The sequence below is a fragment of the Plectropomus leopardus genome, chromosome 1 (assembly GCF_026936395.1).
Source record: "Plectropomus leopardus strain MGB_pleo_1.0 chromosome 1, ASM2693639v1, whole genome shotgun sequence".
Taxonomy (NCBI): domain Eukaryota; kingdom Metazoa; phylum Chordata; class Actinopteri; order Perciformes; family Serranidae; genus Plectropomus; species Plectropomus leopardus.
Genome location: NC_142176.1, coordinates 11371780 through 11395666, shown reverse-complemented (window position 1 = coordinate 11395666; position 23887 = coordinate 11371780). Strand labels below are relative to the sequence as shown.

Here is a 23887-nt window from a genome sequence, read left to right as displayed (position 1 = left end):
CAGCCAACCTGTTAAACAGACACCAGTCGCAACAGTTTCTAGGCAAAAGTCAGAGAGAGACTCGTCAGAGACAGAGATGTGCCGCCATCTTGACATTCTGAACTTTAATGGATATAAAGGCTAGAGTAAGTATAATATAAAGTACAATTAAACAAATTGAAATTTAATAAAAAATAAGTCAGGCTAAAAGCACATGTTTATTTTTTCATATGTACAACAAAAAGGCCTGCAGGGAGGGAGTTGCTGGCATTTACCAAAAAAATAAATAAATAAAGAAAAACGTCTCATGTTCCCTCTTACAGTGATAATGAAATATCAGTAAAGAGAGAAGGAAGAAAAGCATGCCAGCAGGGCTAAATGAGAATCTGAAGTTTAAATAATGAGTGTTAAAGTAAGGGATAAAATATATCATATATAAAATATTAAATAAAGCAATACCTAATTGCAACTCAGTAAAATGAAGGTAAACATGAATGTGTCACAGTCAGCCCTGCTGCTGCTGCTGCTGCTGCTGCTGCTGCTGCTGCTGCTGCTGCTGCTGCTGCTGCTGCTGCTGCTGCTGCTGCTGCTGCTGCTGCTGCTGCTGCTGCTGCTGCTGCTGCTGCTGCTGCTGCTGCTGCTGCTGCTGCTGCTGCTGCTGCTGCTGCTGCTGCTGCTGCTGCTGCTGCTGCTGCTGCTGCCTTCACCTTGTTCAATCATTCCCACCTGTTGCTCCCAGCTGAGTCTCATCACTGAGCCAGTACATAAACGGTATCATTCCGTCATTGCCAGATTGTCTTCACAGCATGCACGACTCTCCAGCACTCATCTCCAGCTTGATTTCCTGGCGCCAACCCTGCCTATTTTACCTAGGCTTTGCCTGCATGTAACTGTTTATAAACACTATTTTACGACTCGAGCGAGCCATTTTTCCCCCTTGGCTCAGCGGCAACATATTCGTTTGCCACGCAGAAGTTCCGGGTTCGAATCCAGTTTCAACACGTAGTAATGTTTATTTATCATATGTACAATAAATAGGCGTAGACAGCTATTCAGGCTCTTAATGATAACTGTTGATTCTCAGGTAGTACCAGTGACTCAGAGTGAAAAGATGTTGGAGTATCTGAATACACTTACAACCCCCGCAGATAATTCCAGCACAGTAAAGTATCAATGATGCCCTCATAAACACTGTGCAGGGGAAACAAACCTGAGAAGAATAATCATAACATAGAGTGCACATATAACAGACCATAGCTGATATATGTAGCACTCTAGCGCAACAAAGAAGGTCGGACCACATACTGTACTCATGGATGACAAAGAGAAGAAGATGCCTAAGTGACAGTATGTGGGAAGAGCAGACAAGTGGAATACATGGCAGACGGTACAGATGGAGCAGCCATGATACTGACTGAAGCCCTTCAGCAAGGCTATCCGCTGATCTCAGGTAATGAGAGGCTTTAGTGACACAGTGTGAATATGAGAGAAGAACACATGCAATATCTAAATATCCTGGCCAGGTACAGCTAATGCAGAAAATGGATAATGGATCATCTGCTAGCTCAATATTCCAATGCAATAATGATGCCTTCATTAACACAGCACACCTGAGAAAATGAACGTATCATGGAGTGCACATATCATGAAAGAGGGAACATAACTAATATATGTAGCACCCAAAAACAACAAAGAAGCTCGAAACATATTCTGTACTCATGGATGACAAAGACAACGCCTCAGTGACAGTATGTGGGAAAAGCAGACAAGTGGAATATCAATATAACTACATGGCAGGCGGTACAGATGGAGCAGCCATGATGATGGAGGAGAGTATATATGAAAGTGTTATAGTTGGGTTTCAACTGACCTGAGAAAAGGATCATAAGCCGGCACCCCTGTGGTCGGGGTGGAGGAGGACAAACTCTGAAAGTCTGCTAGTCTAACAAAGCTGCGGAAATGTGTGACTAAGAAAGACTGAACTTATTTTTATCTGGTAGCTCTTTGTTTTGATGTTTGGTTTTCCGAGTTTCAGCAGGATCCCTGAACGCAGCGTGGTGCGGTCATGTGACCCAGCAGCGGGCGGGCCTTTCATCAGCTTCCCTTCGCTTTTGGCACCAATGTCGGAGCTGTTTGTGCTTGGAAGAAATGGACTCTGGCAATGCACGAATTTGATCATTCAGAGATCCGATCAGCTGAGTCTGTGAATGGCGCCAAAACAGGACCCTAAACCTAAATTTACAGAAGGTGCGTGACAGAAAAACAACGCGGACGTTAACGTCTGGAGGGGGGCGGGTTTGTTGTTGTTAATGCTGCTGTGGCTCGACAATAGTGGTCTCCGGGGAGGGGGGACAGAGCCCCAGAGCCTTTATTATTGACCACATATGTGGAGAATTCATTTCAAATAAACCGAAACTTGACATATATTAAAGCTAGTCGCCTTAAAATAAAGCTAAAGGTGACATTAACGCTATGCTAACGGCTAACTAGCTTGTTATTTATTAGCAAAACCTTTCAATCACTGACACAAAAGACACGCTGAAACCATGTCAGTCCAAATAATATCAGCTCAGACCTTCAGGGTTGTCTAACGAGTTAGTATACTTCAATATATTGTGATAATTTTGTTTTTTTGAGGGCTGTTTTTCGCTCATTTGTTGTCCTCTCCTCGCAGGTGAAAGAGTCCTGTGCTTTCATGGGCCATTGCTCTATGAGGCAAAGGTTTGTCTCCATGCTAACTAATATTTTGTATTATAGGTTGATTATTAACTGCAGAATAAATGCCAGCCAACGTACTGACGCAGTGTGTGTGTGTGTGTGTGTTTTGTGTCTTCGCAGTGTGTGAAGATCAACATAAAGGATAAACAGATTAAATACTTCATTCATTACAGCGGATGGAACAAAAAGTGAGCAGCTTGTTTTGTGTTTTCTTTGTCTGTGTTTCTCTCTGGTTGCTTATCTCAGATCCCCTGCTGTGAATTACATCAATGGGAACTTTTGTATTGTCATTATGATAATTTACGATTCTTTTTTCTGTCTTTCAGCTGGGATGAATGGGTTCCTGAAAGCAGAGTTCTTAAATATGTGGACAGCAACCTTGCGAAACAAAAAGAGCTTCAAAAGGCCAATCAGTAAGTTTCTGGGTTTTTTTCCAAAAAGAGTCCAGACGATGAATAAGGTTTTTTTTTAAGACATTAAAAAAAATGGTTTTAAATCTTGTGTCATTTCTCCACCGTCACCATTTATAAAGAGTAAAATACTTCTCACTGAGTGTGGGAATATTACTTTTCAGATGAAACTGATCACAGATTACTAATTACCCTGTAAACATGCAAAGTAATGTTAAGATTGTAATTACTTCATCTTCTTTTCTAACGTATTAAGTAATTAGGCTGTTAAATGTCTGAAAATTGGCTATGCCAGGAAAAACCATTTGTGTTAGACGAAAAGATGCAAAGCAACAGAATGAATGAATGTTGATTCTACAAGTGAACTTTATACCAAAAAGTATCTATTTAGATGTAATTAGGGATGCACAATATTGGATTGTTTGCAGATATGCAGGTATACAACAACTCATTTTTCCGATAACCAATGCCGTCATATCCTCTGTTTTTCCCACCTAGTTTAAGTGATTGTCAAGTCTCTTGTCGTGGAATAAACGTCATATTTATGCATTTATGCTCACCAGCAGGTAGAGACATGAAATATAATGCTTTTCAGTGTAAGTAATATCCAGTCACTGTGCAACTTTGGGCTGATGTTTTGGACATGTTCACTTTTTCAATTAAAAAAGTATATCAGTGTGTCTTATCAGCAGAAAATCAGCATTTTAGCCAAATCCAAAATTAAATTTTAAGGCCATTATAATTAACTAATGACCTGCCGATATTATCACTCATCCCTAGATGTGACCTATTTGCAGTCACCCACATTTTGATAAGTACCTAATTTAATAACAGATTTTTCCTCAGTAATTGTAACTCATTACAATCGCAGTTATTTTTTGAATTTGATTACATGTGACTAGTTAATCCCAGTTTAACACTGTCTGCACTTAACTGGATTTATTTAACGATTCTTTCCCATTTTTTCTTCCTCAGGGACCATTATGTTGAGGGAAAGATGAGGGGTTTAGCACCAAGCAAGAAGATTGCTGCTGTGCAGCAGAAAAATGTTGATCTGTAAGTTTCCTCTTTGCTTAAATTACCAGCTTTAATAATTCATCATATTTCAGTCAAGTCATGGTAGCAGATATAACGTTAGCTTGACAACGTATATTGGAGGAGTCACAAATGTGTGTATGTACTAGGGCTGACTCGAATGCTTGAAGCATAGATCGTTGCCATGGTAACTGAATTTCAATTTAGTAACCAAATACTCTGTTTTTCTGTACTCTTAACCCATAATTCCCAAATGGCCCATAAATCTGGAAATCTAATATCGTTAATTATTAGTTATATTCCAAAAAATTACGTTTAAACTTAGCGATAGATTAGTCATGTTATTTTAGGTGCTGGGACTCACACACTCTCATTACTCCCACCTGCTGAGATTTGGTTAATCGATTAATTTCTCACTGTAGCTTCAATGCCCCAAAACTGGTATTTTGGACAGCCCTAGTATATACTAATGTGATTACTGCGCAGGCGAGAACACAGAGTTGATGTTTAATATCATTTTAACCTATAATGCCTCTTTTCTTTTTGCACACTAGGAAAGTGAAAAAGGCAAAGCAGAAAAGTAAGTAAAATGTTTCTACATGACTTGGTAGATGCAGCTTTGACTAAATTAAATGTTTTATCATCTAAAATCACAAAATTACATCAAAGGACAGTTTGTTTCATCACCACAATGGGACAGTAACATTTACATGTTACCACAAAATGTTCATAGGTCATTTTAGCGAGTTACAAAATATCAAAGAAAAGGAAAAGGTGTCTAATCTGTTCAAAATTTCAGATATTTGTGCTTTATAGAGCCGTGAGCATTGTGAGTCAGTCAGTTTTTTTGGCAGTGCAGACCAGGAGCTTCGCTGCGACAGTACATTAAATGTACTTTAAAATGAACCATTTTTCATATTTGACCTTTTGTCGAACGTGTGCGCCATAGTGTGAAGTGTTTTGAGCTGAATCTGTGAAATTCACCAAGGGGAGAAAAAAAGACATTAAGGAGTTTCTTTAGGAGAACATAAAAATGGACTGAAGTGCTTTTTCATTTACATCTCCTACAGACGACGTAATGACTTGATGTTTACCTGCTCGTCCATTAGCCTACACCTAAAAGCACAGTCCTGTTTTTGGAGCTTGTTACGTATCTGTTCTTTACAAAAAAAGGCTTTGATTTTTAATCCCTGCCAGACTTTTTATGAAAAACCTTCATTTTTCAACGTCATTTTTTAAAGTTGTAGTGTTTTTTTTATTTAGCCCCAGGGCCGGGTGAAGGCACCAGCAGTGGAGAAACACCGCAAGGACCACGGAAGAAGAGGGCTCGGGTTGATCCCACTGTGGAGAGTGTATGTATCATCAGTTACTGGGAACCCAGTGGACAACATAAAAACATATATACCTGATTATATAGCTTAATCAGTTCATAGCACAGCATTTTGTTTATGTATAAAACTGCAAAAAATGTACTTTGTTTTCTGATCAGTTATGTACATGAAATTGAAACCACAGCTGATCCTTTGACCCAGGAGATATTTTCATAAAACCACACTCTGAGTTTCCTTCCTGAGGTGTGAGCAGAGTGGGACAATGGTTGTTTGGCCCCATTGAGATTAACGATCTCTGTTTTTTAAGGGAGACCTGGCCAAGACAGTCAGCAGTGAAAAGTGAAAAGTTGCAGACGGAGACACAAAAGGGGACAAAAAGACAATTCACAAGCACTTACATTTGCATTAAAAGAGAGTTATCTATGAGTCAAAAGAGAACTTTTCTGGGAGTCAGTTGTACAACCGGGCAGGCTAAAAAACATCGACATCCTATAGAATCTGCTTCTGAGTCTAATGTAAAAATACCTGTTTAAAATTGAAATTTAAAGGAACATTTCATCCCAAAATAAAATATACATACTACTCTAACCTGTAATACTGTTTTAGTGTGAGGTGTCGAGTGTTGGAGATATCAGCCGGAGAGATTTCTGCCTTCTGTCCAATGTAAAAGAACAAGATGGCACTCTGTTTGTGGTTCTCAAATTGGCAAAAAACATACCCGTAAAAACTCAACAGCAGTGGTTCTTAACAGAAGATAACAACAAGATTGCAGCCATATGCTGCTTTTAAGGTATATTTTCATATGAAAGTTGACGATTATCATGCTATGTACATTTGCTTTTCTACTTTATTGAAAATAATGTAACTAGATGTTTTTTTGTTTTTCAAAAGTGGGACTCTTCACACATACTTTCATTAAAAAATGGTTTTAAGTCTTAAGTATAATGATAAATTATTTGTTTAACCAAAACTAGCCCTTCTGTTTCCAATCCTTTAAGGGTCATTCTGACTGATAATACTCAGTGTCTTCTGGTCCTTAAAAAGTCTTGAAATGTAAATTTTATAAATATTAGGCTTTAAAAGTTATTAAATTGACTTAAATTTGAATTTGGGAGGTCTTGGTCTCCACAAATGTCTTACCGAATTTCATTCAGTCATCTTTAAGTTTCTTTTTGTCAAATTGAGTCAAACTACTGCATGAGAGTTAACATTCATGATGTTATATATCTTTAAAGCTACCACTGAATCTAACACTGTCTTTTACTTTATACTTGCATTTAACTGTTGGCAAAATGTAGATGAATCAAATTCTCTCTAATAACCATATTTCTACATAAAAACTGCCTTTGCACAGGGCAACATATACAATATTAACCTTTATACTTTACTACAACGCTTGAACAAAAACAAGATAGTTTCTGCAAAAATCAGACTTAATTTTTTAAAATTTTCTTTGAAAATGTCTTAAAAAGCATTAAAGTGTCTGATACCTGTAGACACCGTATAATAGTAATAATACTAATAATAATAATGTAATACTGTGATACCCCAATATTTTCTGCAATGGTCATCATATTATGAAAATCTCAGTGCAACCCTGTAACCCACAGACCTTGATGTGTGTAGTTTTATATAGGAACTATTTTCATTCTAAAAATTTAATTCGCCAGCTATATCACCGTGCAGAAGGAAGTGCACGTCTTCTGCTAGCTCAGTTAGTCTTAAAGTTGTTTTGAGGAGTCAGTTATTTGTGCATGAATGTGACCGCTGTGTGCCGACAGGTCAGAGAAAAGGTTTAGCTTGCCTCAGAAAGCAAGAGATAGCATGAAATGTTGGCACCGTGCAGACAATAGTAGAAGTAATTATGACTTGCAAACAAAACAGGGCGACAACAAAAGCTCACGTACGTCACAGTACTTGTGCTGCTAAAGAACTGAACATTTGAGGGTGAATGCTGATTGCAGCTACAGAAAAACCACTTCCCTTTTACAAGACCCACTGGCTGTTTCCAGCAGCAGGAGAGATGGCATACTGGGGTATTATTGTTACCTCTGACAAGGATGTTATGTTGTCAGTTTGGCTTGTTTGTTAGCAGTTTTGTGCAAATACTACTGGGCCCATTTTTTGTGGAACTAAGTGGAAGGTTGAAGCATGGAGGAAGGAAGGAAGAATATATTAAATTTGAGGTAATACAAATCACAGGGCGGATACACAAATTATTTTTCACTTTTTTTAACATTAAGGGCATTCAGCCTTGATGGAGGTCGTTTTGAGCGCCCTTTCAGCTGAAAAATAAAACACGACGACTTATGAAAACAAATTTAATTTGCATTCACCAACATGCGTTGCATCTGCAGTACTCTGCAGATCTTGATATTCTTTTAAAAGACATGTAAGAGGAAACATGTGTTAAGACAATAAAAATCATACGTATATTTGCTTTAAGAAAATGATAATAAGAATTGTGACAGCTGTTTTTATTGTGAAATACCTATTTGCACCATAATTAGCACTTTAATCCGTTTTACTTTAACTTAAGAAAACCTGAATATTTGTGTGAGTAAAGCTTTGAAGTTTATGTTCTTGTATGTGTCTTTTGTAAAGACACAAAGAAATGTGAAATATTTTCCGTCGAACCTTGAGCACTGTTGAAGAGCGAGTACTTCTGCCTCAAAACACCCATAGAAATAATCGATAATGTGTGTCCAGGAGGAGATGTTCACTAACCGCGTGGAGGTGAAGGTGAAGATCCCTGAAGAGCTGAAGCCCTGGCTAGTGGACGACTGGGACCTCATCACCCGACAGAAACAGGTGCCAAAAAAAAAAAAAAAACACTCACAGACTTAAACCAATGTTTGCTGTAGATTTACTTTAGTTGTGATGATCTGTGGAGGTTCAAAAGTTCGCTCCACGGTGAAGAAAATGTCTGTATATTTTAAATTCATACAGACCTCCTGCTTTTAAAATCCTCCTATTTAACAACCATTTTGTACTCAATGATCTTGAACTGAACCGGTGAATCAGTGTGTTGAAAGAAGAAATGCTTTAATCGTAACAAAATTCAGATTTATTTCTTATATGTTTTTATGCCTCCATGCCAGCTACAGCCACGGTTGGAGGCATTGTGTTTTCGGGTTGGTCATATGTCTTTGAGTTAATGGTTAACTGATAAGATTATGGTATTCATAAGTCAAAGGTCAAGGTCACTGTGACTTCATCTGTCATTATTTTGTGAACACAATATCTTAAAAAATCTTTTCCTGAGGTTGACATCTCAAGAAGGTCCTGAGGGAATTTCCTCAAATTTTGCACAAACGTCCACTTGAAATCAAGGCTTATAGAATTAGATTTTGGTGATCGATGGTCAGTGTCACTGTGACCTTGAATCTGTCTTATTCTGCAACATCTCAAATTCACCTTGAGGGAATTTATTCAAATATGGCACAAATGTTCACTTTGGCTCAAAAATGAACCGATTAGATTTTGATGATCATAAGTCAAAGGTCAATGTGACCTCACAAATAAATTTTTGGGCACAACTCAAGAATTCATACGCTAATTATGACTAAAGATTAACTTCACTGTGAAGTCTGCAAGAACACTTTTCTGGCCATAATTCAACATCAATTGTCAGGGACAGAAGGAGAGACATTCGGTCAGATACTGAATTGATGTGTTTAAGGCAACCATGTTTTCACAGCAATGGATGTAGGTGCAACTTGACTGGTTCACAGAGACATACAGCGATGAGGTGGTAAATCTAGTTTAGAATCAGATCTGTTTTGCTCATGTTAACGTACACTTTGAAATGAAAACACAATGTAACGCTGTGACCTGTTGAGATGACAACTGAACACAAAAATATATCAGGAATGACCAGAAGTTGCCATGACAACTTCCCTGCAATGGGATGTGGAGTTGCAAGCTGAAAATCAAAGCTGCACATGAGAGTGCACACTGCACATGTATTAACTGTGCAGTGTAGCACTGACACGAAATGTCACAGTTAATTTGAGAATGATATGTGGAGACATTTCTGTCTGAAATTACCTTCAAAGTGAGGAACACAGTAATGGTAAATGTTGCTGAAACACTAAATGAAAGTTTTCTGTTGCTTACAGTTATTTCATCTGCCTGCTAAGAAGAATGTGGAGACTATCTTGGAGGACTATGCAAACTATAAGAAATCAAAAGGAAACTCGGACAATAAGTAAGATTGAAAGGCCTGACCTCCCTTATATGATGTGAAAGAAGAGAAATGTCTGCGGCATCTCTGCATTATTCCATCCGTCACACACTGTTGTTGCGCTCCTCCCTGTCAGTGTCCTCTAACTTCCTGCGATGGAATGAACAGGTTGTTTCTTACACAGCATTGTGCAAATTAGAGTCTCCTCAACTAAAAATAATGGATCATTTCTGTATTTTTTAACCCAGACCCTATTTTCCCATATTTTCATGTCTCGGTGACTAATGGGAACAACAATTTTCAAAATTGGTCCAGCACTGAGCGGGAGTGCAAAACGGCTGCAGTGTAATCACCCTGTGCATGATTGTATCTTCAGTCTACCAGATCACTGAAGTACTTGTTTTTGCCACAGATGTATTCAGATTGTTACTGCAAGTGTCTGACAGCATTATAGAAAAGAACAGGCGACCCATTATCCCACCTGGCAGAGTGGGTGCCCAGATGATTGGGCGCCTGCTCTACCAGGTGGGATAATTATCCGAGGTTTGATTCCAACCTCGGCCCTTTGCTGAATGTCATCCGCTCTCTTTCCCCCTTTCACACTGAAGGTAGATGGTAGTATTAAAAATGTACATTCGTTCTTGATCCTGCTACATCTTAGAAGTTGAGGGATGAGTTAACTAAAATCAGAAGCTACGATGAAGATTCTGAAGCCGTCCTGTCAAATTAAGGCCAAAAAGACCAAAAAATAATAGACTTTTTTTGTTAAGTAGTAAGATCCTTTTTGTTTAACCCAGAAATCACTTTCTCCAAAATCACCAGACTCCATGTAAATAAACAGTAATTTTCTAATTTAAAAAACGCTTGATTTAAGGTCAAAAGAAACAAAATAAAACTCACATAAGCATCCTTGGTTTGTCTTTCAACTGTTTCAGCAATCACCATCTCTGATTTGGTTTAAATTAACCCTTAATTCACAGAGTTATAGATGTGAAAATATGCTGGCTCTATACACGCTAAAATTTATTTAAATGGAGTCTGATGAGTTTGATGATAGGGATTTTGGGGCTGTTTCTGGTGAAACAAAATCCCTAAAGGGATATTTTGATGATTTTCAACTGGCTTTGTATTAAAACAATGTGGAAAGTTTCTGTAGGTGAACTGCTATCTAATTTCTTTCCTAGCAGGTGAGCACTCCAGACTGGCCAACTTTCACTAGTTTATCACAGCACAGTAAAAACCTAACTGATTAAACCCCAAGGAATAGGTCAGTTTTGATTATTTTTCTACCCAGAGCAAGATTTCCAACCTGGACTATTGATGGCCCCCTAAAGCTGCGATCTCTGAAGACTTCGTGGAAACTCTGTGCAGAGAAATTACATATGTGACTTTCCTTTTCCCCTCCACTTAGGGAGTATGCGGTAAATGAAGTGGTGGCGGGGATTCGGGAATACTTCAACGTCATGCTGGGCACTCAGCTGCTTTACAAGTTTGAGAGGCCGCAGTATGCTGAGATCCTGACTGAACATCCAGACATGCCGATTTCTCAGGTGTATGGAGCTCCGCACCTGCTGCGTCTATTTGGTAAGGACCCTGGACACACTGTTACGCACGCCCATACGTACATGTATATCAGACATCTCCACAGGGAATCAGCATACATGCCGCTAACACATACACAACACTGAGCAAATAGCCTGGACTGAGTGACTGGAAGGATTGTTTTTAACGCACACAAACTGAAGCGCCCACCTTTGATGTTAAAAGTGTTTCAAATTATTTAAACTGATTTATAGAAAATTCTTCTCATATAGGTACAATTGCTAAATTTTGCAGTTTTTATGCCTCCGCACTGGCGATATGTTTTTGGGTTGTGCATATGTCCAGCACATTTTTGTGAATGTGATATCTCAAGAATACCTTCAGGGAATTTCTTCAGATTTGACACAAACATTCAGTTGGACTCAATGATGAGCTCATTAGATTTGGTGGTCAAAGGTCACGGTTCTTGTGACCTCGTCTGTCTTATTCTTGAGGGAATTTTTTCAAATTTGTCACAAACATTCGAGTAGACTCAAGGATGAGCTGATTAGATTTTGGTGGTCAAAGCTTAAGGTCATGGTGGACTTGCATTCATCTCATTCTTGTAAAAGCGATATATCAAGAACACTTTGAGGAAATTTCTTCAATTTGACACAAATGTCCACTCGGACTCAGCGATGAGCTGATTAGAGTTTGGTGTTCAAAGGTCAAGGTCACTGTGACGTTGCATACATCTAATTTTGGTAAATGGCCTTAAGGTAGTTTCCTCAAATTTGGCACAAATGTCCATGAACTGATTAGAAATTGGTGGTCAAAGGTCAAGGTGACCTCATAAAACATGTTTTTGGCCACAACTCAAGAACCTCAAGAACCTCAGTATAAATAATGCATGTGCATTTTTGATAATTTGTAGAAATAAGATACCCCAAATCTGGGCTGTGCTCAACTCAGAATCTTGCCAGTCAAATTGGATTTAGGTTTTTGGTATGAAAATTAAACGATTAATTTTGCTTTCCATGCAAAGTTTTAAAGTTTGAATGGGCTCCACAGGATGTTAAGAGTAGAAGCGGCATTCATGCAATATAGTAAACAAGCTAACGGCGCTAATGACGGATTGCAAATACGCAACAACATTTTTTGCCAAGACAGTTCACCCCATTTTCAAAGCTAAAAATCGTTTCTCTTACCTGTAGTGCTATTTATCAGTCTAGATTGTTTTGGTGTGAGTATTGGAGATATCAACCGTAGAGATGTCTGCCTTCCCTTGAATATTATGGAACTATATGGCACTTGGCTTATTGTGCTCAAAGTCAGTCAGTCAGTCAGTCAGTCAGTCAGTCATTTTCTGTAACCACTTGTCCTCGTAAGGGTCGCAGGGGGGCTGGAGCCAATCCCAGCCGTCATCCGGTGGAAGGCGGGGTACACCCTGGACAGTTCGCCAGACCATCGCAGGGCCTGTGCTCAAAGTGCAAATAAAAAAAAAAAAGGAAACTCAACAGCAGTGTCTTTTTCCAGAAATTATGACCTAGATAATCCACAGACCTTGTGAGCAGTTACATATAGGAACTGTTTTGTTTCTATCGAACTGCAACCCGCACACCTTTTCACTGTACAGAGGGAAGCATCCACCCTCTGCTGGCTCACCGAGCACCACTGATGACTAACGTCACAGCTTATCAGAAGATGCTATTAATGTTTACATCTCACACTGTCAGGAGCTCCAGCCTCTAGTCCATGAGAAGATGGGCGCTTTCCACTGCGCTCTGCAAACAGGTGTTTTTTTTGAGCATTTCACAACTTTCTCAGTCTTTTGTTGCCCCTGTCATATTTTGAGTGTATATTTTTAAAAAAACACAAACGTTTATCAATTTCAGCCTTAAAAGTCTTGTGTTTGTGCTGTATTCAATTGAATGTAGGTTGAAAAGGATGAGCACATCATTGCATTTTGTTTCTATTTACATTTTACACAGTATCCCAACTTTTTTGGAATTAGGGTTGTGCTGCCATTTTTATTAAGCATTTTTACCTTCATGCTATATTAGAAAAAAATCAGCCCTCCTTCTGCTTCATTCCTCACTGATGTTTGTGGTTCCCCTCTGACAGTTCGTATTGGAGCCATGCTGGCCTACACTCCACTGGACGAGAAGAGCCTGGCTTTGCTGCTCAGTTACCTCCAAGATTTCCTCAAGTAAGGTTCAACTCCCACCACACCGCCAAATCCTCCACGTCACGCTTGGCTGATTCTTAAATGTCATGTTACATCCACGTTCGTATCAGTGCAGTCATGCTTTGTTGCAAATCCTCAAAACATAAAATCGATTTTCTGCTCTGAAAAATATTTTTGCTTAGAGTGAAGGACACTCAGCAGCATTTTATAACCAACAGATCCATCAGTTCGGGTTTTTCTATTTTACATGGATCCATAGATGATTCGTAGGTGATGTTTTATTCTTTTTGTTTAGTTATGTCAAAATCATAAAGTCTGAACAGCACTGCAGACTTCTTTATACTGACCGAAGTATATTAGATTCTCAAGTGGCAGAATGGTGATATAACACAACACTTGGGTGAAGTGCATATTTAAACTGAATTTTCTGAAATTACTCAGTCTTTGTGACACAGCTTGTGCAATGTTAGAAGCACAGTGAAAAATGAAATACAGTTAATCATTAGAAAAATATCTCAAGGAGCAGAAATTACCTTAAGTGCCAAGGTCTCCTTTTTTAAGCTATGAAGCTTAAGTCTTTTCAGTCAGAGCACCAGACTGGAAAATGGATTAATAATGAACACATTGAGGCTTTCTTTTCCTCAATAATTACACTTCTGTATATGCCAGCGTGACATTAATCTACGACCAGTGGAGCACATTAGCTGTAGAAAAGAAGGGATAACAGAAGAGCCATGTGAAGTCAGGCTGTTTATCAGGCCAGAGAACATGTGACTCATATTGTCACGTCGCTGTACCGATTGCATATAAAACACCAGTGAAGGCAGTCTGGGAAAAAAAAAATAAATAAAAAAAAAATATATATATATATATATATATATATATATATATATATATATATATATATATATATATATCCTGTATATCCTATAGTCCTGCAAATTTATTCCCTGTCTTCATCATTTCATATCATATAAATATCCAACTAGACGAGACTCCTTTCTGGACTCTAATTTGACAAGATATGGAGTTGAGTGATATTTTCGATTGTTTTAAAGTCTGCTGTGTGAAGCAGATGCAGACAACCTTCATTGTCTAATTTTGTGTATTTTAGATGTCTGTTGATGGTTTCCTGTTCATCCTTATGAAGTCTTAATGTATTTAGTTCATTAATCTAAGAATTAGGCTTCAGCTCACACTGAAATGTCTTTAATTAATCTTTTGTCTCAAACATGTTGACATGGGAAGTAGGATTATATAACATTTTTTTTCTGACATCAATCAATCATTTATTATTGAATTATTTGTAAAGCACTTTTCATACGCACAGACTGTAACACAAAGTGCTTCATACAATAACACTAAAGTACACAATAACACACACACACACCGGCGAAAGCTGTTGTCGTCCTCATGTATTTGGGATGCCTGTATGGACATGAACGCAGTAACACCTTGAGGGAATTTCTTCAAATTTGGCACAAATGTCCACTTGGACTCAACAGTCAACTGATGACATTTTGATGGTCAGTGGTCAAAGGACATGGTGGCTGCGACCTTGTGTCTGTCTCACTCCCATGAACGAGATATCTGAAAAACGTCTTAAAGGAACTGCTTCAAATTTAGTGCAAATGTCCACCTCGAATCAATGATGAACTGATTAGATTTCGGTGGTCAAAGATCACTCTGGCCTTGAGTCTGTCTCATTCTCGTGACCAAGATGTCTCAGGGATGTTTGTAGGGAATTTCCTCAGTATTGGCACAAACATTCACCTAGACTCAAGGATAAACTGTTAACAATTTGTTGTTCAGAGGTCACTGTGACCTCGTGTCTGTCTGGTTCTCGTGAACACAATATCTCAAAAAGGCCTGAGGGAAGTTCTTAAAATTGGGCACAGATGTCAACTTGGATAAGGTCACTGTGACCTCACAAAAGACATTTTTGTCTACAAGTCAAAAATGTTTACACTAATTAAGACAAAATTTCACACAAATGTCAAATAGGATGAAATGATTAAGTGATGATATTTTATATCCAAAAGTTCAAAGGTCAACTTCACTGTGACATCATAATGTTCTGCAAAATCACGTTTCTGGCTGTTATTAGACACCATAGCTCAGGAATTTAAGGGGAATTTTAGGTCAGATACTGAATTGGGGACACTAAATTGAAACTGTGCTGATTGTATAGATCAGTGATTTCCAACTGGTCCCGATTTTTTCCTTAGTCATTAGTTCAAGGTCCACACATAAGAGAAATACCCACATATTCAATTTTATTCCACGAAATGTATACAGCACCTGGACTTAGCACACAATGAAATAAAACATATCGCTCAAATAAAGTGCAATAACTTAAAACTAAATAAATAGTACTGCAACCATTATTGCTTCAAAATCAGTGATATAAAAACACTGCAAAGAACTGGCATGATCATAAGCCAAATGATACCAAAACCAGGCCAATAAAATCATAACTGACAGCAGGAAACAGCACTACAAAATAAAAGCCCTGTGCCAGAAATTCAAAATATGGTGTGTTTTTTACAAACTTAACAAACAATGGTCCCGCATCCCACTTTTGGACTGTGACCCACCAGTTGGGAACCACTGTAATAATGATAATAATAATAATAGTAATCATCATCATCATAATTCATTTGACTTATATTGCGCTTTTCTAAGTACTCAAAGACACTTTACATGAAATCCAAAAATAAAACATACAAATACAAAATAAAGAATACCAAAAAAGAATACCAAAAATAAATCTATAGAGGTATAGATCTTCTGTGCTGCATCCATATTTGAAGTATTGTCAACTGTTATGGCTACACATGAGTCCGGACAGACATGGATGTAAACTGTAACTTGACTGGTTGCCGGAGACACACAACCATGACAAGGTAATTGCAGTTATTTTATATTTTAGATATTTGTTGCTAAGATGATACCAAGAAGCAGCGCTAGACTTGAGGGACAAATTTCATCTTTCAACAGTAACGTTTTCTGTCCCACCCCTCACTGTCTGTCTGTTGAAATTTCTTTTAGGTACCTGGTAAAGAATTCATCCACTCTCTTCAGTGCCAGCGATTACGAGGTCGCGCCTCCAGAGTACCACCGCAAGGCTGTGTGAGAGCTCTCAGCACGCGGCACTCCTGTTGAGGCACCACATGTAAAATAACCATTACTACCCTTTTGAGTGCAGACTTGGATGAGATTTTTCACTTGAACTGATATGCTTCCTCTACAAAGGTCTCAGGAGCTTGTCACAGTTAAGAAGTTGGGTTTTTTTTTAAATGAGGTAATCCTTTTTTAAGCTGAATTTCTCCTCTTTTCTCTCCCGTTGTCCTTTTCTCTCACCTCTTAAAAAAAGATGAAAGAAAAAATGTATTTTCTGTCAACATGTTTCTGTTTCCACAAGCAGCTCTTTGGTGTTTTTGTGTATTCCACCTGATAGATATTTGTTACTGTTGCATGTATGTATTTATTAGTGTTTCTTCTGCCACATGAGGTGCAATTTAATGCTGGACCACATGGTCAACACCCAGCAGTTGATGTTTTTGTATCTGTATCTTGTGCATTTGTATCAATTTGTAAAAAATATAAGAAAAAAAAAAGTTTCTACACAATCCCTAAATTGTTTACTGTGTTTTCTTGTTCATATCCTGTGAAACATTTTGCGTCATTGCCATGCTTTCAAGATGAATTTTGTATGAAATGTATAAATGATGAAATAACATGAAAAAATGATGGAGGAAAGTCTCACAGTGGTGTCAAGGTGCAATGTCAGACATCAAAGACTTATATGATTACATAAAAAAAACCCATCTATGTATCATGTTCAGTTCATGAAAAATACATAATTGTGCAATACAACATGAAGCAGTAGTTATCAAGACAATTCTCAATATTTATGCATTAAAAAAGATCCAAAATGGCCCACAACTATACACCTCTGAGCCTTTAGTAGTAAAGGTGAGAATTTTTTTTTAATTAAGATGAACTTTTTAAGACTTTCAAGCCCAAGACACGCCTAAATGACAGTGAGTTACAGATTTAACAGCACATTACAGGATTATAAAATACATATCCCAAGACCAATATGAATGAATAATTATGAAGAAATATTCAAAACAATTACAGAACATAGAAATTCAATTTACATAAAGATAAAAAAGGAAAAAAATATGATTTTTTGTCATTTTCTTGAGGTTATTTCCCTCGTTTTTTTTTTTGTATTAGCAGAAGAAGAGAACGTACTCTGCTCTTACAAAGCAACTGCAGTACTTGAATAAATCACTGCGTATTTGTAATTTTAATAAAGAAAGGGTTCTGAATACTTTTTCCTTCACTGATTGTTTGGCTGTAGAGTTGGCTCCAGTCAGAGATGGACAGAAGAGCGATGGCAGCGATGTCATGGAGACAGACACACACATGGCGACAGGAAGCCTTGATGTTAGTTCAATGTTTCCTCATAATAAAATACTTTGAGTTTGCTGCATTTCATGGATGAATCTAGACATTTGATGGGGATTTAGTCATAATTTTAAACGTCTGTTCATGGTCACTTAAGTAAACGTATACTTCATGTTAAATTCCACGAGATTTGCTTCCATTATGTTTCGCCCTTATTATCTAGCTATTAATTTATTGATTAATTTGTTTTTAGTATTGTGTGATTAGCAACCATAGGGGGGCAACATTATTCCCTTCTTTTTGATTCTCCCAGAAACTACATAGCCACTTGTCTATTTAACCCTTTGGAGCCTGAAAAAAATGTTTTGATTTTCAAAAACAAGAATTACAATGAAATAATATAAAATCTATATGCATTATATGCACCTTTCACTTACACAGATAGGCTACTGTATGTTCATGATAGATAGTTGCACAGGATAACAGAAATACACACATGGTGTGTAATATATTTACTGTAAAGATATAGAACTATAGCCTATAAACAGCATATTATTGTATAGTAAGAGGTAAAATATTGCACAGTAGAAAACTGCACATGTCCCAGTATAAATATGAAGGATGTGGATATATACATTAATATGTATGGTGATGAATAAAAAGAATATGGCCTACAGATGAAAATGAGTCTTTCTGGCTAACTGACATATTTTCAGAAATGCTAATAATACACACTCTCTTTCTGTGTCAAATGCATTAGGTAGATGAATAAATAAAGTATAGGTAATAAATTTAAGATATGAGTACTTCTTCCACCACTAAATATTTCCTCCAAAAAAATGGGTTAAACCAAGTAAGGTTGTGGCTTATGTACATTGCAGTGATGATAACAACATTACTAACTTTATTTATCTAGCACATTTAAAAAAAAAAAAAAAAAAAGAGTTTACTAGGTGCTTTGACAAACAAAACACAAGCAGAAGTGGGCTACATTGAAGGCAATGGTTAGTATAAATTTAAAACATTTAGGATAAAATTAAAACAAGAGGACAAATAATACACAATGCAGGATACTAAATGTCAAAATAAAATAATACAGACAAATATACCAAAAATAACAAAGGCAATAAAACCACAAATAAAAGGAAATAAAACATTGATAAAATTGGTGAGATAAATCAAAAATAAATTTGGAAAAAAAGATGAGGCCTGCCTTCCTTTGATTAGCACATAACTACAAGGATACAACAGTCGGCTACAGTAAGACAGGTGAGCCGTGACAGACAACAGACAGGTAACTAGGTGACAGACTATTAAGATCATTTCAATTGCAGGTGTTATTTCCAGGTAGAGGCCACTTAGGTAAACAGTTTCTGTCAAGGTGTTTACCGTAATTTTACAGACAATGACAGCAGGTTGTTCACAGATTCACAGGTACTTCTTCCAGGTGTTTCGGCCTTCAGGTAAATCTGACGTCATGCCAGGTTTTCCTGGCCTGTCCCAGGATGTCTCCAACTTCTCCCAACGACACTTTACAAGGAAGTCCCGCCTCCCGAGGTCGCTGATTGGACCAAAAGTATCAGACCTGCGGATACTTCATTTTGATTGGCTTCCAGTGGCTGTTAATCAAAGCGCGAGCAGAGTTGCGGTTAGGCGTCAGGTGAAACTCGCTCCGTCAGGACTGTAAAAGCTGGGGACAGATAACTTCGTCTGAACTTTTTGGAAACTTTTTACACCATTTATGAACTTACCCACCAAAGGAAACTCCTAACACCGAAGGCCAACACGTTACAAGATGAAGAGCCTCAAGTATCGATTGAAAAAGCACGAAGTTACCATCACAGTAAGTTGTTTCTGGCTGTGTTTTGCTAGCATCCCCGTGTTTTACCGTTGGCTCTGATATGTGTTGATGAACGATGCTAATGCTAAGTGTCGTTTTTTGACACCGTGGGGGTGTTTATTGTCTGTAACCCAGACCTCCTGCCCCTAACAACCACGTTAACCGCGGTCCTGTTCCCACGGCGGCTGTGCTGCTGCGGTGTGGTCACAAAATTCACCGCCAGCAAGTTTAGGCACCTGCACCTCTGAGCGAGCGGTGGATGTGGCCTGAAAACTTAAATTACACTGGATGCATTCAGGTTCAGGTTTTTTTAAGGGTCTGACCTAAATCTAAAGCAGCTGACTGCTGTTATAGTCACAAAGCGCAGCAGGGAAGGAAAAAAAAGCTCCTCAAATCAGTGCACCAAAGTGCCTCCTCTTCTGGTTGTTTTCAGCGGGGACACTGTAAAAGTGTCTTTTGTGTCCTCTGTGAGACTGGGGATAACCTCAAGACCCCTGGAAGCTTTGGTTTAAAATGTTGACTTTTTATTGAAAGCAGCATTTCACCAACAGACGCGTGGTCCCCTTTGTGATGGAGTTACTGGTTTACTGGTTTTAGTCAGTCAGGACTTATGAAGTCTAATGCAAGTGTGGTGGAATATGTGCACTGTAAAATCTGACAAGTTGATCTTACTTCAGAAGCATTAGTAAATTGATTGCCTTGGATAATGTAAGTAAATATAACTATTAATCCTAATGTGTTTACTTTATTTCTAATTGATAAGTTTATTTAAAATTTAGTTATATTTACCTAATTTTGCACCTTAAAAATGACAAATTTAAATTCATTTAATCTTTGTAAATTGGTGAAATGATTGAAATTACCTTGTTCTTTCTAAGTGTTAGCAGCTTCAGTAAACCAAGTCAGTTTTCACCTGATCATGACAAAAGATTTTGCCAGTGATGGATTTAGGAGATCTGCAAGTTATGTTCTGCTAACAATTTTAAGAAAATACAAATATGACTGACATGTATGCAACCAGTGCAGTTTAATTAAAACAATCTTTTTAATTTTTTTTCTTGTGCTATATATCTGTATTCTGCTTGCTGCACACTTGTTAAGTTGCAACAGCTTTACAAAGTGAAGTAAATGTAACTAAATTTTAAGTCAACTTATCAATTAAATATAAAGTGTAAATAAATACATTTTATGGTTATATTCACACTGCTTTTTTAAGGCAGTTGGTTTCCAGTTGGTTTTTACAGTGTACTTACATTATTCACTTTAGTAAAAAGTAGTAATACTACAGCACAAAAATACTCTGCTACAAGTCAGGCATTCAGAAGTTTAATAAAATCAAAGTATCAAAGGAAATTAAACATTAGCACATTTCAGAATCACTGAGTTATAGAAATAGATTAATATGTGTTTTCAGAAGTCCCAGGATATAATATTATCATTATACTAAAGTCATTATACACTATTGTGATTTTAAACATTTTGCGATATGTTGTGTATTTCAGTAACATATATTGCGATAAATTGCGATTCATAACTTTTTTAAGCTGCAAATTTTGTCTCTAAAAAAAATTGTTGTCAGCTGCTTTCAGTCTGTTCATCTCAATTCAATCAGATTAAATGCAGCAAAATGCATCTACTGGTTTGAATAAGCAGTTGAGTATTGTAGTAGGCTACCAAAGTGTAATCTGTATTTAAGATATCAATTATTTGTACAGTAAAAGAATCAATACTTAGCCTTTGTGTGTAGATACAATATTGCCATGCAAAATAGTGCAATACTATGCCGTGTCAATGTTTTCCCCACTCCTAATATATGTATCATTTTAATGTTGTAACTGTAAAAGTTGGAGCTAATTAAATGTGATGATAATTAAAACAGTCAAAATAGGACAGCACTCCAATTATAACGTCTTTTATTATTGTCATCTGTTTTGATATCCATTTTGAGGATTCAGCACCCACTTTCAAGTAATTATATTGTGAGTGAACGTGTTGTATTTGCTTTTTACTAAATGATAATTAATCATCACAAATGTGGATATAATGACGAAGAAGGTAAAGACAAAAAACAACTAGAACAGTCTGGTTCAGAAAATCACATCCCTTTACTGTAATACAGTGATTAAAACCAGGAAAAGACAACATTTAGAATACTATGAAAGTTATCAGACAATATCCAGTCTCATATCACAATATCAAATTCTGAAATATCTTTGTAGTACCTAGCCTAAATTGATACATCATAATATATTTTTTGATAATATTTTCTTGTATTAATAATCTGAATGTAAAGTAACGAGTAACTTAATAAAATATCTGTAGTGTATTTATATAGTACAACATTTTTTTGTTTATTTATTTTAGATAATTTTTGAGCCTTTTATTGCCTTCAAAGGGCCAAGAAAGGACTCAACTTGAACCTGTGGCCACTGCGGCGAGGACACTGCTGTACGTGGGGTGCCTGCTCTACCAACTGAGCCACCGGGTGCCCCAAATAGTACAACTTGTACCTCTGAATTGTAGTGGAGCTCAAGAATAAAGTACAAAAAATGGAAATACTCTGCAAGTAACTCAACATTGTGCAGGATTTTAGTAAATATACTAAGTTACTTTCCACCATACTGCAAACACAATATTAATGCTGCTGTAAATGAAGGTTATAATGTTCAGTTTATGTAGAAACAGTTTCATGAAAGGTCTTGGTTCAACTTTCTGTTCATTTTCGAGGGTGTGGTTTGTTGTGCTGCTGAATCTGTGCATGAGAGGTAATATTGGTGGATTAAACATTTCTCTGGATAACACAACACCACCACAAAATGAGCTGCAATTAATGTGTTTTATGGAGTAAATTATTCTGTTGATTACCTATAAAATCTGGAAAAAAAACAGTTATTGTTTCCCATAGACCAAGCTTTTTCTTCATATCCCTTGTTTTATGAGCTCCAAACTCAAAGACATTCTGTTTGATATCATATTTTGCAAAGAAAAGCAGCACATCTTGACATTTGAGAAGCTGGAACCAAAGAATGTATGGCATTTGTGTAAATGACTATAATAAAGTTGTCAAAATCTTACTAATGGATTGATCAACCTCTTGTTTCAACTCTTCCACAAACTCCAGCCTTTTAAACAAAAACTGAACATTATAACCTGAAAAAAAACCCTCAGGTTTATTGCAGGGCTTTTGCATTTGATTACATTGGGATTAGCTTTGCCTGCCTAATAAACTGGCATCTGTAGTGCATATCCTGACCTGAAGGAAATGCAGTAATCCTGCAACAAAATAAAGAAGCCCCATACATTTTTTTTAAAATTACATCCTAACCTCACATTTTTATGTGTTGTGGATAGCCATCAAGGCTCCGTGAAACCGTGGATACACCATAAGTCCCTGCAGGAATGTCATGTTGTGAGGTAAAGTCTGCTTTTGTTACAGCCAGTGAATGATTGATTAACTAAACCTTGCAGTGCCTCAACCCCATCATAGATGTTTGATTATTTCTTCACAATCGGGAAATGGCCTATGATTTTTCCGTAATAGACAGTCATTATAATTCTGCTCAGTTCAACATGCAGTGGGTGTTTGGCACTTCCCTCTTTTTCCGGCTCCTAGCAATTACCATGAGAAAAGCACAAAGCCAGAGGAGCTGTGTGTGGTAAACTCTGGCCCTTTTTAAAGGGAAGGAGAAAAAGAGCCTTTCAGGAATGAAATGGTATTGTATCCTTGCTCTCCTTCAGTCCAGGGCAGCCATTTAAAACACACACACACACACACACACAGAGAGAAGCCTGTTTTTCACCCTGCAGCATTTTCTGTACCATTTGTTTTAAAACCACCTCAGAAAAAAAACTGACCATAAGCTGTGTTGAGGAAACAGACATGACATTTAGGCAAGTCTGGGTGATGATTTTATTGCATTCCCATTAGATTAATCAGTGCAGGCAGATACTAAAGGAAAAAGTACCAGATGGCAGTACCCTTACTGACATCGCTATAGGTCTAATGTCCTTTTGATAACAACATCTGGTACCTTAATTCTGATTTGTGTGCTTCTAAAGGTAAAGGCATATTGGATCATAACCACCTGTCAGAGCGCCATCCTGAAACCTTTGATGTCCATAAAATGGATAAATCATATCAGTCACCGAGGCCTTAGATTGACAGCATCACTTTATTGAATGCATGCTTCCTGTTTTTGGCACACATTCTTCAGGAGCTGAACCGACTTGCTGTTTCCTGGTGAGGTGACTGATGGTTAA

The 23887-nt window shown here is 37.4% G+C and overlaps 2 protein-coding genes across 2 annotated transcripts in view; both read left to right on the top strand.

Annotated features, from left to right (window-relative positions):
- The first annotated feature begins 689 nt into the window (after positions 1-689).
- LOC121946976 (mortality factor 4-like protein 1) lies at positions 690-17008 on the top strand. The gene is made up of 12 exons (XM_088075290.1): positions 690-2226; positions 2654-2700; positions 2818-2885; positions 3024-3110; positions 4083-4163; positions 4697-4722; positions 5406-5494; positions 8183-8284; positions 9595-9683; positions 11071-11243; positions 13305-13389; positions 16420-17008. Exons 1-12 carry the CDS (start codon positions 2187-2189, stop codon positions 16502-16504), a joined length of 972 nt encoding a protein of 323 aa, XP_087931416.1. The 5' UTR covers positions 690-2186; the 3' UTR covers positions 16505-17008.
- A 2409-nt stretch (positions 17009-19417) lies between these two features.
- The window catches only part of uacab (uveal autoantigen with coiled-coil domains and ankyrin repeats b), a 58716-nt gene continuing 54246 nt past the window's right edge, over positions 19418-23887 (top strand). Inside the window, exon 1 of the mRNA XM_042491508.2 lies at positions 19418-19630. Coding sequence (XP_042347442.2) covers positions 19583-19630 — 48 coding nt within the window. The 5' untranslated portion in view covers positions 19418-19582. The remainder of the gene's footprint in view (positions 19631-23887) is intronic.

Coding starts and splice junctions, on each gene's coding strand:
- LOC121946976 (XM_088075290.1), top strand. CDS start 2,187: ATGGCGCCAAAACAGGACCCTAAACCTAAATTTACAGAAG. Junction 2,227..2,653: donor TAAACCTAAATTTACAGAAG/GTGCGTGACAGA, acceptor CTCTCCTCGCAG/GTGAAAGAGTCCTGTGCTTT. Junction 13,390..16,419: donor TACCTCCAAGATTTCCTCAA/GTAAGGTTCAAC, acceptor AATTTCTTTTAG/GTACCTGGTAAAGAATTCAT.